At 35.9% G+C, this 16,886-nt stretch overlaps 1 protein-coding gene across 3 annotated transcripts in view; it reads right to left on the reverse strand.

Moving 5' to 3' along the window:
- The window catches only part of LOC111047815 (hemicentin-1), a 482,899-nt gene that overhangs the window by 262,818 nt on the left and 203,195 nt on the right, over positions 1-16,886 (reverse strand). Inside the window, exon 2 of one of the 3 annotated variants that reach the window (XM_039427125.1) lies at positions 5,514-5,546. The exons of the other annotated variants lie outside the window; for them this stretch is intronic. Within the exon in view, the coding sequence (XP_039283059.1) occupies positions 5,514-5,546 (33 nt within the window). The remainder of the gene's footprint in view (positions 1-5,513; positions 5,547-16,886) is intronic. 3 annotated transcript variants of the gene reach the window in all.

The following is a 16,886-nucleotide window of genomic DNA, read 5'->3' on the forward strand; positions in this document are numbered from 1 at the left end:
TCTACTCGTTTCAATTAACCTTTTTCTGTTTTTCTATATCAGTTTTGTTTTAAATTTTTATATTAATTCCTATTTCTGGAAAACAACATTTCTATCATATTTTTGAGGTGAATCAGTTTTGTTTTGGTATTGAATATGTTTGAGTTTTAATATCATTCTCGTGAGAATATATCTTCTATTAATATAAAATTCAAGGTGGAAATAATCTTTTCCAACTAACTACAAAAATATTACTGTAGAGTCATGTAAGATTACAATTAGACAAATATCAACAAGTTTATCATCGCTTGGTTCCAATTATCACCTTTAATCTTCCACTAATCGCTGATTAATGATGCTCGTAACAAGCAAAGCCCATTTTGAATGCGGTTGTATGGACGGACACACGAAACAAACTACAGTAGAGCTTCAATTATCCGAATTAATGGGGACCGGGAGCCATTCGGTTTCGTTTTTTTTTTTTGAATTGCCATCGGAGAGAAAAAAAGCTAGGTTATGATATTGCACTATTTTTCATTGAATTAATAAAAGAAACATGATATTTTCACATGTTATAAATATAAATAAAATGTACTTACGTACAAGGGAAGGGCAATAGTGAGCGAACACGCAAACACTGTCATCGCGGGGGGAATAATTAAAGTGCACTTGGACTTTTTTTTCTGAAAGTGATTCGGATAGTCGGGGTTCGGATAATTGGAGTTCTACAGTATCAATGTTTGATACTTGATGCGAGCTCCGACTTCATATTCGGTCAGACCATTATAGCAATCCCATACCACACATTACAAAACCACACAAGTAATGATAACGGCATTATCTGACACTGAAAGGATGCTTTAATGTTCTTGTATTGTTGTAGCACAGACCTCTGTACTTCGCAAATAACTGTGGGATGAACCTAATAGCTTTCAAATTCAGTTGTAACAGTGAGCGGATTGAATCATTATCACATCAATATGAATATCATATCTGCTGAATTGAACATTGGTGATACTTAGGAAACTCCAAAGATTATTATTTAAAAAATTTATGTATTCCAACGATACCTACTTTTCAATCTGAAATTCGATTGTAGTAATTGTATGAATTTATTTATTCAATATATTGATCGATTTATCTTATCAAAATCCTTTGTTTGCACAAATGTTTTAATCTCCAGGAGACGTTGAAAATATCAGAGGAAGATAATAATTCACCAGTGAAAATCTGGAAATGAGTTGTAAGGAGTAGTATACATGAAATTCCAATCAATAAGTGTGTGTTGTTCCCATTTTCATTCCATGTATCTTCCCCTTCATTGCATTTTCTTCTCCCCTATTCATCACTGTATTCTCTTTTTCTCTATCTCCTACAAATTCTTTATTCATTTCAGCTCTCCCGATAAAATGTGGATCCTACCACATTCGTAAATTACACAGCACGTTCACCGTGTAATTAAAATCCGATCGCATCTCGCCACAGATTCTTTCAGAGAACTTCACCCGACGATTGAAAAAGGTCGCTGCATAGGAACGCTGTCTACTGGAAAACTTTACAACCTCGACTCAAATCGAACCGAACCAACCCATCGACAAATTTGCATCGAGCAATGCTGAACAAGAAGATTTCAAAGTGCGCAACACTCAAAGTCACACTAATTGGACAGGCATTGAAATACGACGACTCTCTGCGACAGGTCACGTGGGTACTTCCATAATTATTATAAAATGAACGAGCCATTTCTCTTCTATCAATTCAATATGATATTTTATAGTAGAAAACTGCACAGATGTAACAATTTGACTGTCGAAAAGAAAACACTGTTTCGGAAACTGGGATCGAAAGATCAGTTATCCTTTATATTATTGAAGTATAGTGGAGTACACGTTATAATGGCAGAAAAGATAGAGAGGAGAACAGCGTTGCCGAGTCTGCTTTGCCACAATACCTTCTATAGTATCTATTCATTGTTGTTCTGACCTATATCTGTTCATATTTCTTTACTGTTCACTCTTGTTTGAAATAAGTTATATTTATTTCGTCAAGAGAATATATTTTTCAATGGTTATAATATGATACATTTTTATGATTAGAATTGAATGAATGAATGAATGAATTTATTTCGCCAAAAAAGCACATTACATCATTAAAATAAAATGAACAAAATGAAAATTTAACTATACAAAAACAGAACGATTTCTAACTAATTATATTCCTACTTCGTGAATATGAACTTGATATCAGTTCGGGATGAATCTGTTACAGGAGTGGTATTTTTAATTACAAGGTACAACATACATTTTCACTGGAAATGGGATTCTTTAGAAGGACCTATCATGGAGATCATGCACGTTTTAAAGCTTGGAATGCATTTGATAAAACTTTGAAAGACCTCAAACGAGACAAAACTACTAATGAATCGACCAAATTCCAAACAAATTTGGAACGTTTGCTAAGTTTTGTGTGATTGGAAAGAATTGGAGAGAATTCTAGATATCTGGTTGGAATAGCAGATCCGATACCTGGAAATACTATTCAAGGAAGTTTATCCTACTAACTTCAATGGAGCGTTAACCGGGATTTAGTCGTTTTTCACGAACACATTTTCACTTATTTTTCTAATAGAATTCTCAAATCTCGACAAATCAACAATCGTCTATTGTCAGCTCTGAATATCAAGCATTTGAACGTTTTCGAAACGCAAATAAAATGCATCATTACGCATTCATCGGTATATATCTATGATAAAGCGTGGATTCTAATTCTATAGGATGGTGTTCTCAACAAAATTGAATGGATTTGTTATTCGCGATGACTGACAGTTATTATTCAACCAACGAATTGAATTTTGGTTTTGATCCAGCAGACAAATTATGAACCAGTCGGCAGCCTGTCATTCACAATCGTTCCGCTCGGAAAATTGTTAATCTCTCGTCGAAAAACAACCAATGAATATTCATTTTCGTCCAACAAATCCAGAAATAAATTCGGAAACTGTCAAAAGAAACTAGACAGTCCATTGTTGTCATCAAGTTATGAATAACACCACTGTAGAAAAACGACAAACGAATAAACCTTTCTTCAACAAATTGACCAAAAATAGAAGGTTAGGGAACATTCATCACTCAAGCAACTTCCTAAATTAAATTGAATTCTTTTTCTCACGGTAATAATAACATAACTTAACATCCTCATTCAATGGCAGATATTCCATTACCGATAGAAAAAATTCTGATTGGAAACACTACAAATAGAGCTACGCAGAAAATCTATTAATTTTATCACGAAAATGCAAAACATATTTAATATTGGTTGATGATGGAATACATTGGTTGTGATTGAGAAATATTGGTTGTGAAGGCATTCAAATAACTTGAGAAATGAATAATTTGAATTGAATTCCAGCATGTGATAGGTCGAGTTGCATTAATACGGTGACGGAACGTCCTGATAGAGATGAGCTTTTAGGAAAATTCGTTTCTCGCAATACATTCTATACTGGACAAGACATAATTTGTTGACCACTAATGGAATCATAATTAATATTCTGACATAGAGTGTATGAGCAATACGTGTGGAAAGCCACATCACTTATAGAGCATGTGACGACAATGAGAGTCAGAGCATCGAATTCAGATTCATCAAGTTATATTCAGTCCAATCCGGAAAACCTTTCAACCTACTCTACTACTCAATCAATCTGCCACATTATGGATGCATGTTCTATTATCACGTTACAAGAACATTGAATGCAGGGTTATTGAAGAATGTTGTTATCTCACAAAACATTGATTACTCCATTAGCAATGATTAATTAGGTTTTCATAATATATTTCACGTTACAGTATGGTGTAGATGTAATGTACCTGAGTTAGATAAAATGGTGAGATTCACTGAATGAATGGCGAATGATTTATTGAGTTTTCAAGAGGAAAGTGCGTCTGAAGAATATAATATATATCCAAAAACTCCAAACATTCAGGTCCCTTCTCCCATTGTGAGAGGTTGGAGACAATACAATGAATATTAAGCATTCGGTTCTTTCATTGATGAGTATCATGTTTGAAAAAAATCCATTCTAGTTTTAATCGATCATCCACTCCACTTATTTTCTAATCAAGATGATTGATATTCGAAGTGATAAAGTGGAAAAACTTTCCTCAGACAAGATAAGTTTATTTTCCTGGCCATTGAATAATTATTACAAGTATATTGATCCTTTAATGAGCATAACATGAATGTTTGCATAATTTATTATACTATTGAACTCGATAAATTTCAGCTGTCTTGTGAAGCTTCTGATTAGAAAAAGAGTGATTTTCTCCCCTACAAGTTGAACTAATATTATTCTTGGTTTAATGAAAAATATGAAGATGGAACAATAACATAAGATACGAAAATGTATTTGTTATAATTTCACCTAAAAATTCTTCATGCTCCACAGATGCACACTCCAACCAGCCTTCACCCATACTCAACAGTGGAGTTAATCATACACACACTCGCACAATCGCAACAAAACACACATACACACCAACACGACGAACATTCTCCCTCAATTTCGGAATGCAGAGTTTGAATCGCTGCTAATCTGTTGACAGAGGCACAATAGAAACAAAGATACAGCAGCGTCGAACACCTCAATTAGGATGTGAAATCTCTTGCGAAACAGCAAATAGCATGCGCGCGCACGCACATGAGTGACAATTGTCGTTTCAAGTGCAACTCTTTGACGAGGCGCCGCATCTCTGTGATGGGGGTACTGCGAGCAATCTACCAGCCCGGGTCTAAATTAATTGTTGCTTTTCAATTTGGAGACAAACCCGAGAAGAAGGCTGCTCGTCATCCCCACTAGAGTGCACCACCACACACGAACAAAGCTTATTGCTTCAGCCGTTCCTCGTCTCATTCCACAATGTATAACTGGTAGATCTCCTTCCAAAATCAATCATCCTTTGAATGAATAGAATATTTTCGGATGTTAATCTTTTCATTTTTTATTGAGTTGGACTCTCAAAAGTCATCACTTATTTCACTACCTAAATGAAAGGAAATCCTGTGTAACCTAAATGAATGCTGTGTAACATTTGATATTGATCAAAATGAGTAAGCCTGAGTACTCTACAGTCATCTTTTTGTGATAATCTCAATGTTCATAAGTAGGCTATTATCATCATGAGTATCTCACTCACCTAATTTAGATATTGACGCAGTCTACTCGATACTCGAATACTAGCTGAATAAACTTCCATTTGCAAGTGATTCATTATTGCTCAATTCAACACATAATTGTACGAGTAAATATTTATAATATTTTTATTCGAGTAACAATATTTTTGGATTTCCCACTCATATTGTTGATTGTTAGTAGGGGCTGAATCTGGTGTCAATCGTCAAAGTTGTTGACAGACTGCATTGCACAGTGGGCGGTTAAGAAGGCTTTCAAGGATGCGAGGAATTGTTTGTATTGAAGTATGGAGTCCAAACCACCCCTCACCAAATTGACAAGCTTAAACATTAACACAACTTACGCTTTTTGAGATGAGAAGAATGGCTCGACTCACCTGAAAAAAAACAAGACATTGTTAACATTATTCCTGAATGAATCATTTCTAAAACCATCACCAACATTAATATTTAATAATTCAATAAATGCTTATAAACATGCTGTGCTATTAAAAAAACAATATACTGGAATTCCGAGTATCATAATTCATTATGTTGTAAATCAAAGCCCTTACATGTTGAAAATCAAAGCCTTTTCAAGCTCCCTAATCACAGATAAGATATTTGATTATTCAGGTTCCAGATAACCTTTTGCTATCTGAATTGATGAAAAGGTGTTCATTGGGGGGTACACCGATCCATATTGATGGCAAATAAATTATTTAAAAAAAACCTAATAATTGGGCATGGATGGGTCAATTGCTAACATTTTTCTAAACAATAATAATTTCAAAAAGACTCACTTCTGAAAATACGTTATTATCATGTAGGTGTTTTTTTTCTTCTATCGGAACTGACAATAATATATATGCAGCTATGAGCTAATGAGGGGAAGTAAGGAGGTAATGTCGACCGTTGATTGGAAGCATTGCTCATTCTCAAGCTCTATCTGAGCTGATCCCACTTCCTAATTTTCTACCTGATCCCACTTACAAAAATTCAAGAATCCTTCATTTTAAAAGTGGAGTCCATCTCCAGATTTCTCTCAATTTCCAATAACATTCACTTGCCATTACTACTGTACAATCTATACAAAAGGATATGTACAAAGTACAACACAAAGCATTCAACTTGCAGCTGTAATATTGAATCATATTTCAGTTTCATCACATTACTCATCTAATCTGAGAGTGAAAGATTTATTGATTGATCGAAACTTTGTTTATGTAGATTACAAAATTATAAATGTATACTCTACTGGCTTAATACACTATAAATGATAGCTTACAATATAGCAAAGTTTAGGATGAATTTGCATATTAGGAACAGTTTATCATTTCAGTTATAAATGAAATAATCATAATTATTGAACTGTATATGATATTTTCAAAAAGCAATTTTTAATGACTATAGATAATATTGTTATGTATCTACATAAATGGCGGAGCTTTGAACATATCAATGTCTATTTTTTGGAGAGAATCAGAGAATCACGAAGTCATCGTAGCGGATTGGCAAAAAGTACATACTTAGAAAAACAAACTCCATGGCAAAAGGCAATCTCAATGTACCTGCATTCGAAGATCACGATTAAACTCAGTGAAAGTGAGTGAGAGAGTAGATCGGTAGTTGGAGCAAGAGACTGACACATATACGATTCTTCATTACAGGTTGATTCAACGCTTCTATAATTTATCGGATGTATAGGTGATGGGTGTGTGAGGCCAATGTATATCCTTTATTCTCTTTGTGCAAGTTGTGAGTCTCAACGCGCCTCTTGACCGGTCCAACAAAATCCCAAGAGTTGCGCCCGATCCATTAAATTGATCCGCACTCAGACTCTCTCAATTACTCTCTCCTCTATCCCTCTCTCTCTTCCTCCCAGTTATTCTCTCTCTGCTACTCGTCAGATCGTTAACGAATGCTGCGATGCGTCCAAACGACGAGTGTGCCAGGGGACCTGACGAGAAAACAAAAGAAAAGCGCGAGCGAAATGTGATCGGCGGCACAACTCTCTCCGGAGAACAGTGAGAGAGAGGGTGGGCGAAAAGACGAAGAGAGCCTGAGGACAGAATAGAGTGAGCGAGAGTTCGAGAGTGATCTCTCCACTTGAGCAAAAAGGATTTGCCACTGATATATTCGACAGACGTCGAAAACTGTAACATTTGTTGTACATTACTTTCCCCGGGAAGCACTCAACATCTCATGCTCCCTTGACTGATATCAGGTCTACCTGTGTGTATAATCCACAAATGGAACAGGCTAGTCCCCAATGTAGGCCTACTATACTTATCAAGATGGAATGGTTCCATGTAGGTCTTATTCCGTTGGGTACCCAAAAATTTCGAATGATTGTTGGCGGGGGAAAAATTTCATGTGAGCACAAATAGAAAATGTGCTGCTCTCGTTTTTTCTGTGCTCTCTGTTATATCATAATCTATATTAATATTATGATTGGTTTTGTCAGTTGGGCACGTTGGTTTGTCGGTCCCGGCTAATATAAAAATCGTGGGGACCATTGACAGCTTAAATTAATGAGCCAGGCGAGATGAAACTTCCGTCAGGGAGTCCCCACCAATAGAAGGTATACGATTATTTGTTATTGCAATTTCACAATATTATTGGATATGAGGTGAATATTCACGTTTATGTGTAATTATGATAGAGTTCCAGGTGTCAGTTCCGTTTCCTCGCAAGAGAGATTGTGTAACATTATCCAGTCTAGACGAAAACCAAGCTTGATGGTATGATTTTTGATAACAGTATTATTCATTTCTAGATTCATTATCACATCAAATAATCCATATGAATAAACTAGTTCTATGAAAATAGTTATTCTCCAATTTTTGTACTACGTGGGTATCATTAGCAAGAGATGTTAACAATGTGAATCCACACAATCATTATTTTTCTGTGAGAATCCATGTGGAATGCTTCTTCTAGGTAAAGGTGCGTACAGACTTTCGCTCTGATCCGCAACCGAACGTCATCAGAGCCTTGAGCAGAGCGATTGATGATCGACCGGGGAGCAAGAGTGCCACGCGAGAAGAGCTCACATCTATCGTAACGTTCATGATCGGTTCGAATACAGAGAGGCGCGTATATCTGTACGCAGCTTAAGACATGCATAGAAGCTACGATTTTAAGTTACGTTTATCTTCAGTTCGTTCTTCCATTCAACGTCCTTTATCATCATCAGTTTCTCATTCTCAATCTTATGACTCCATCAAATGTATCTTTAGAGCCGTTTTTCATACTTATTTTGAATGATTCTTTGAGCAATAGGTATACATCGAAGAGTCATAGAATTTGATGCATCATTGAATGAATTTATTTATTCGCAATTACAATCGTAATATCAATTATCATGGAAAGTTCGTTTGCCGCATGATATTATGTCAACGATAGTCGATGATCAGTAGCAATCCTACCATGCGCCACAACCATGCCAGATACACACATTATTATACATTGGCCTACACCTATACATTGGACTGCGGCATAATCAAGTTGCAGTTGACACCCATAAACAAATGAAACCACCGCCACCATCAAACTAACCCATAACCCAACCCGACAACGGTAGTAATTAGCAGGCAATCTCTGAATAATTCCACTGCTATCCCATTCCCTTTCATTCCATCACTTGCTCACAAATCATTCGCTCAACTCTACCACACTCACTCACTCTTTCTCATGCTCTCTCTCTCATCTTCCCACGTACGCTCACTATGTTTAAAAGTGCAAATGAGAAGACATTAATCCATCCAACTATTTTTCTCACTCTAGTTTTACCTTCATAATTCATTTCTTGTCCAATCATTCAAGTGATCAAATAAAACATTCTCCTGTATCAACCAGTATTTAATGAAATTCTTGAAACATACCTCGACAATATTAAAAATCAATAACATTAGCCCTGTAGTAGGAGATCTGCTCCTAAGTTGAAAAGTTGAAGTTGAGTACAGATAAAAGCTTATATTTAGCAGGTAAGGACAGAGAATATATCATTTAGATCTGACCCCACTCAATATTTCCACTCAAGTCTGTTCCTTTATCCGGATTTGTATCAATTATCTCAACGATCGTCTTTGATCGGCTCCTGACAAGTATGAACGTGCCAGGCACAAAATTTAAAGGGCTAAAGAAATAATCGAACTCAGGAAGCAGATTATTTAATTTGAAATATAATGGATAGTAATAATAATAATTGATAAACAGTGCAGTTTCAGAATTTGATAAACAGGTTTTGAATAATTTAATGTCAACAGACTTAATTGAGTTTGTGCTATGATGCTTTGCTATCATACACGTTTCTTACTAAAGTTTTGAAATTCTTATAAAGAAATTAAATTTCTAAAAATGATTCAACCAAGATGTTACAATATTAGAGAATTAATCAAGGTCGTGGTTCAGGCAGATAAGGACAGTTAATCGAACACAAAAGAAATTACAGTTCTGATTCAGTATGATTCTTGAAACCATAGCGCTTGCTGACGTGGCCAATCATTTATTAATTCATTTATATTAATTCATATGATCGGTGGCTCGTCCAAACTTCCGTCTTCAGCACATGGGGATTTTTTGAAATTAATTATTTCCTTCACCAATAAAATAATGAACAATTAAAATTCAAATTCATGGAAGCAATCAATTGACATAATAATTTAAAATCTAACAAATAATATCGCCTAGAGTATTGGCTTACATTAAAATACATAAAATTGAACGAACAAGAATCTCACTAGAAAAATGGTAACTTTTAAAATAAGGGTCTTTACGGTGAAGGCATCAAAAGGGAAGTGTGTCTTGCTTCTTTAAGCTTTTGGCTGAACAGTTCCGTCGTACTTAATTTGCATAGAAATTCTGCTATTGGTAGAATTAGTAGTTTAAGTATACATTACGTCAGAGATGAGTAAGAAAATAGTTCTTGTTCTACAATAAATAAGCTTAAATTAAAGGCAGATAATTTAAGATTATTTATTGTAGAACAATGACTATTTTCTACAATAAATAAGCTTAAATTATCTGCCTTTATGAGTAAATAAATTTTCTTCATATTTCCCCTTATACAACGTACAATGTGTTACCACATATTATGATAAGACCAGTCTAGTCGCTGATAACAAATTAGAATACCATGTTTGAATGTCATCCCGTTTTGGTGTGAAATCTTCTATTTATCCAATTTATTCCATTTCATGGTTTCAACCCTTCAACAATTCAGAATGTCACACCAGCAATAGCAGGAAATCTCTCCATACGAAGAAATAAATTCTTTAACAGAATAGTATCACAGCTCCTAATTTCTGAATGAAATATATGAGTTAGTCATTAAGGAAGAAACTTTTCATCGCTGCGTTAAGTCATGCAAAACATACAGTACGATGAAGCTCATTGAGAAAGTGGTCAAGATCCGTGATCCAGTAGTTTGAGGAATAGAGAATAGAAAGTGCACAATAAATAGCGCAAAAAATAGTGCACAATACCACAATAACTCACCAATACAAATCGACCAATCCCATAACTGAGTCTAAGGTATACTAAGGTCAACTGGAAACTTTGCATTGTTTTGCGGAACTGATGGTGACGAACAAAGATGATTAGAGAGTTTGAATTGAAGAGGATTTGGTGGACTGGAACTGGAGCACTCTCGCTGCTTCTACACTTTCAGCACTTTATTCTTGCAAAGCAGCAAACATTTCACTGCAGAATATGCATGAGTTTGGGTCGTGGTGAGGAGATTACGACAACACTTTTAAAGAAGATTTACACATTGCTACTTGTTCTCGGAGACCATCAACACTATGAAATATAAATAAGTATAAAAATCAAGTCTTCTGAGCCCTCTGGCTACTTGTTTCCCACAAACTTGTTCTACACACAATCCTTGCAATGCGGTCAACTTATACAATGGGTTTCTCAATAATATATGGATCTACTCCATTATTATCAAGGGTGTCACACAAAACTCATTCATGACTGAATTATTTATCTATTTGGAATACCTTTTATTCATGGATAACAGGATATTACATATGAGATAGCGAAGTAAGAATATGGATAAGTTGGAAGTCGGAAGTGAAGAGAAATTTCAAAGCCACAGTCGTGAACTATTTCATAAAACGTATTTTATGAGGCCGCTTTAAGAAACAATACACGTTCCAATCTTGAGAACGAATCAGAAATATCTAACCAGTAACTAGAACTGTTCTGTTATCATTCCATGGCAGAGATCTACATTTTCATCTCCCGAATCAATGATGACTCTTAAAAATGTTTTGGATGAATAACGATCAATTTTGTTTTCTATAAATAACTTGATATCCCCTGGGTTGAAGAACTCGCTCATGAACTGTTGTATTGATCTTTGAGATCCGCAACTTGTAATTATACAGAGTTGGTGAGAATTATTATGAAACAGCTGAATATTTTACAATTATGATATTACAGTAGTAGGCTCCAACTTCATTCATTCAAATGGGAAGGTGGTCATGTGATACATGATTTTGATACAGATATTTCAAAGGAAAATAAACGGCGAAACCAATATCTCAAACCGTTCCAATGATCTCATCATTTGAAGATACTGATAAATGATACAACAATGAAATGATTGAGTACCGATACATTGAATAATCAAGTGTTAGTGTGAACAATCATAGGGGATCAGAAGTTCATTTACTGAACGAGCGTCAGCGAAGTTCTCACTTTTGACTTTTCTCGTTTCCTGCCTGTATGTTCGACAAGAACTTTAGAAAGAATCGATCAATCAGCTTCAAATTTTTAACACGAGTTCTTCTAACATTTTTACAGGTCAAGTTCGTTGAACAACAAAATTGATTCACTTCTTCGTCTTTTTTCAGGATATAAAAATAACATTGAAAGTGCATGAGATAAAAAAATTGTTTTGATTCTATTATTTAGTCATCTGGAATTAATTGCATGCTATTTCTTCAATTTGAATAATCTGGTGTGGCGCACTCACACAACTTTCCTTGCCGTTATGACAAATGATCAACTGACGCCAGCTCACGCGCATCTCAACTATTCGAAGATCTTAGCCAGCTGGTGACAGAACAATAGCGCTGCAGACACACGAAGTCTGCTATCTCTTCATAGTAAATCACAGTAAACAGTTTACAATTGAATAATCACATTTTCTCGAACTTGGAGCTTATTTTCAATTTTAGGTGAATATGTTACAAAACATTTATTATATAACTTAGATTTTTATGCTCAATCTTTTAACTCGATGATAATTCGGAATCTAAAATCAAACTTTGCATAGATGGGGCGGAGCTCCTGAAATTTTTACAGATATGGGACTAGTGGCAGTTGATAGAGTTCATAAATGTCTTTTTTGGGTATAAATTTGATTAAAATCGTTGGAAACGTTTTTGAGAAAATCGCGAAATCCCCTGTTTTTGACAAAATTTTCGCCATTTTAGCCGCCATCTTAAATTGCATTTGATCAAAATTGTTCGCGTAGGATCCTTATAGTGTAATGACTTTAAGTTTCAAATTTCAAGTCATTCCGTTAATTGGGAGATGATATATCGTGTACACAGACGCACTCACACACACACACACACACACACACACACACACACACACACACCACACACACCACAAACCACTTTTTTGGACTCAGGGGACCTCGAAATGTATAGAAATTTGGAAATTGAAGTACCTTAATTTTTTTCGGAAAGCAATACTTTCCTTACCTATGGTAATAGGGCAAGGAAAGTAAAAAGCTGATGCTATCTGGGAGATATCACACAGACTGTCGACTGCGCCGACACATGATTCCAGCTAAATAATCCAAATATTACAACATTAATATATTATAACTTCAATACTGACTTACTTCCGTTAACGCCTGTCTGTAACAAACACGTAATTAATAATACCACTTGTGATAGCAGTTGCTATGATAATTTTTTTTGTTCAGTTATGATCAGATGTGGTCCCCTCCACCCCTCAATTAGTTATCTCAAATTTATTTGATTTCTACGCATAGAAGTCGTTGTAAACCCCTCCCCCCTCTCAACAAGGATCACAAAGTCTTTTGATAAAATTAAACTCTAAAAATTCTTCTTGTCATAGCAGATATGGTATGAGGGAGTAATGTGTACTGCTGAAATGATCCTTGAAATGATATTGTTTCGTTCCAAATGAGATTACATTCAATTCACAGTGCGTATAGTTCCAAGGGTTCAATATAATATATTGTAAAACAGACGCGTACATGTGGTAATTACGCACGTAACTATTGCCACCTAGCAGTAACGCCCAATTCAGGCAACCATCACTCACTATGGGAGTATTCAACACTACTTACGGGCTGCTTTTAATTTGACAATCTGGGATCGAGGTTGAAATTGTCGTGTAAAAGTGTGCTTATCGTGCGCCCACCCTCAACAGGGCCTCGGAGAATCACTAATAAACGTCCCTTCTCGGTTCGACCGTCGTTTGGCTGTCATTGTTTTTTCACGCTCCACAGAGATGTCCCCGTTTGAGGATATAATTAAATCCCGCTAAACAATACCCTTTTCCCCCTCTCACACTCTAAACCCGTCGATACTTTCTCGAAGCAACACTTCATCTCACTCCAATACCACTCTGTACACCTTCAACAGGTTTTCTTTCTCCTTGTTCCAACACTCCGTCCTCTCTGAACAGTCCTAACCAAATAATTTGACGCTTGTCCGTCCACAATATCTAATTGGTCACCTTACAAAATTTTCCGCTGTCGACGTTTTCTCTACAATGAGAAACAATAGTCCGAGAGCTCCATCAATAATTACGGGCCACACTTGAATGGATTGGAGAGAAATTCTTCTATGATTCTGCCACTCGCATGTACAGGTACTTCTGATCAACGTTTTGGTGTTCATTCGTTAACGTAACAGCGAAAAAACGGTCCATTTGGATGTTCCGTTGTTGGTTGGCACGTGCACCTCAAAATAATTGAGAACTTCTGAAAGGGACACATTGAAAATAGTTAATTACTTACCAGTAATTATCTCACGAGAAATGAGAGTGGTTGTACAACGGTATAGATGACATCATGATATAATATGTAAGAAACATTGTACATCCATCTAATTTAATTATCTATGACGATGAAAAGATAACAGAAAGTGATAAACGAAAACTATCCTCACTACTTCACGGGAAAAAGAAAGCAATTTGTGAAGGATAACGGCGGATTTCTTTACTTCTTAGCATCTAGTGTGAGCAAAATTCACAATCCATGTAGCTCACCTATTACCTACATGAGAGGTGTAAACTGTTGGTGTGCACGTATCAGTGCGATACTGGATAGAAGGGGAGTTGGATCAGGTGACAGGTTAATAGATGGTATAGAGTAGTGGTGGTGGTGGAGGTAGAGGCCCTATATCAAGCGTAATGTTGCCGAATAATGGCCGGGTAGTTCATATTACATGATCGGTACATATTTAAACTGTGCGCTCAAACCAGCTCCAGCGCTTGCGCAGTGAACGAATGATTATGAATGCATATTTCGAGCTGAGGCTTGAATGAGGAGGGTAAAAGGAATTTCGCACGAGTCGCTGCTCTTGGAGCGAATGAGATTTTGCATGATTGGTTACCTGTGAATCACCAATCAGTGACTGCTTGATATATGTCTACCAAGTTCCAAACAGCCCAAGCACATCTGCAAGTCCATTAATTTTTTATAATCGCCTCCATATCCACCAGCTACCGAATCGCTCACACACTCTTCCACGTGAGCCTCTCTCACATTGACCTACATAACAAACCCTTGCATCACATATCATAGTATTATTTTTCCAATGACCTACATCGAACTGTCCCTATTTGAACTACAACTACAACTGGAATAAGAATTTAAGGTAGTAATGTTGATGACAGAGAAAATTCCTGAAGGCAGTGAGGAGCCCAGTATCACTTTAGTCAACAGTTATCTATAAGTGATGAATTGTTACTCGTTTGTTAAATAGCCAAACACAAATTCTTGTTGATCGCGGGATTATTATCAGCAATCATTGCATTTTTTTGGAGTATCATCTACATCTTGAAAATCCAATAAAGCTGAGCCTCTAACCAAAACAGAATTGGAACATAGTGCGTATTATAATTATCAACTCTTGCCATCTCTTACAGCAGTTGTATGAGTTATCACTCCTCTATAAAAACAATGATTTTTGAAATTATTTTAAAATTTTATTAAAATAGGTATTATGTTATAATTATTTGTGGATGGATTTATTATATTGTTCATCAATTATCCGATTAATATGTATCAATAATCCAAATTATTATTCGTATAATAATCTTAAGTATGACCTAGGAATCACAGCTACTCTTACATATTACAAAATTATCATGGAGACTTCCACGTTTTCCAAGTATCCACTGATAGGGTATATGATATAAAGTGTAAAAATACCACGGATCAAGATGCCAAGAAAATGCTTTGTCTGGGCGACAAAAAGAGGTCGAGCTTGGAATGCATGCGATACTATGCACCCAGAAAATCTTTCCACTTGATTAGAGAGAAAACAACGAGCTCAACTACTCAAGAGCTTCAACCGCTCTACCCCTCTGCACCGCCAGCACTTAGTCTATCACATAGAGGAGTGAAGTGGCGGGTTTTGAGGGGTGGAGAGGGAAGAGCAATCTGAATATTTTATAGACGAAGAACGAGTTAATATTTTCAGCAGGCTCTTGCCACTCGAACTGGCAGAGAGAGCTCCAATAAGCCGGAGTGCGTCTATAAAATGGAGCTGCAAGTGTGGCATGGATAAAGATGAGGCGAATTAGACGTGTCCGAGAAAGAATGTGTGAAAAAAGTGGAAAAATGATACTTGCCGTGGAAAGAAGGAGAATGGAGAGTGAAAATAGGAGAGATTGTTAGAAGAGATAAAGTGATTGAGAGATACGAGAGAGATTTAAGATACGAGTGAGTGGAGCGATAGAAAATAATAACTATTATTATAGAAAGGTGCATGAAATGTTGCAGGAGTGTGTTTATATTTTGTATGTTATGGCATTTGAAGAATATCAGGGAAAAAGTGGATGAAGGAAAGATGTAGTTGTTGTAGACGATAGAATACCATTACCAAAAGCAAGAATTTTGAAGTACATGTTGACTCTCTGGTATGGTATGAACAATATCAAGTGATTGATCATTTGATTAATTTTGCTGACTATAGGGCGCAGATGGCCCTCTTCCACACTTAACCTCCCAATCACTCCCTCACAGTGATCAGAGTAGAACTGATTCGAGATCATTAACAAATAATATTGAAAATTTATAAAATAAGTAGCATCAGAGGTTTAAAAGTGAAATATGAGAACGAATGAAGAAATACGGCTTTTAATACTGTGCTCTTTGGACAGGATGAGAGAAGTGGGAGCTTTAAAGCGGAAAATTTGCGAAAGCATATGAAATCCAAGCTTTCAGGTGAGTGTTTGAAGTGGATGGGAGAGTCTACGATATTGCTAGGAGAAGACAGTAAGTGCAATAGAAAAACGAGAGAACAGGAGAAGATATTAGCCATTGTACGGAACTGATAATTTGAGACAGAAGCGTGTGGATGTAGACTTGTGAGTGGGCTTGAGAGATTTATGAAATAATTGAAATAGAGAATACTGAGAAGCGAAAGAAGAAAGAATATTAAATAAAATGAATAAATGTTTATTTCCCAAAAAAAAAAAAAACTAAAACTACAACATCTATTACACAA

This window comes from Nilaparvata lugens, chromosome 4 (genome assembly GCF_014356525.2).
Source record: "Nilaparvata lugens isolate BPH chromosome 4, ASM1435652v1, whole genome shotgun sequence".
NCBI lineage: Eukaryota > Metazoa > Arthropoda > Insecta > Hemiptera > Delphacidae > Nilaparvata > Nilaparvata lugens.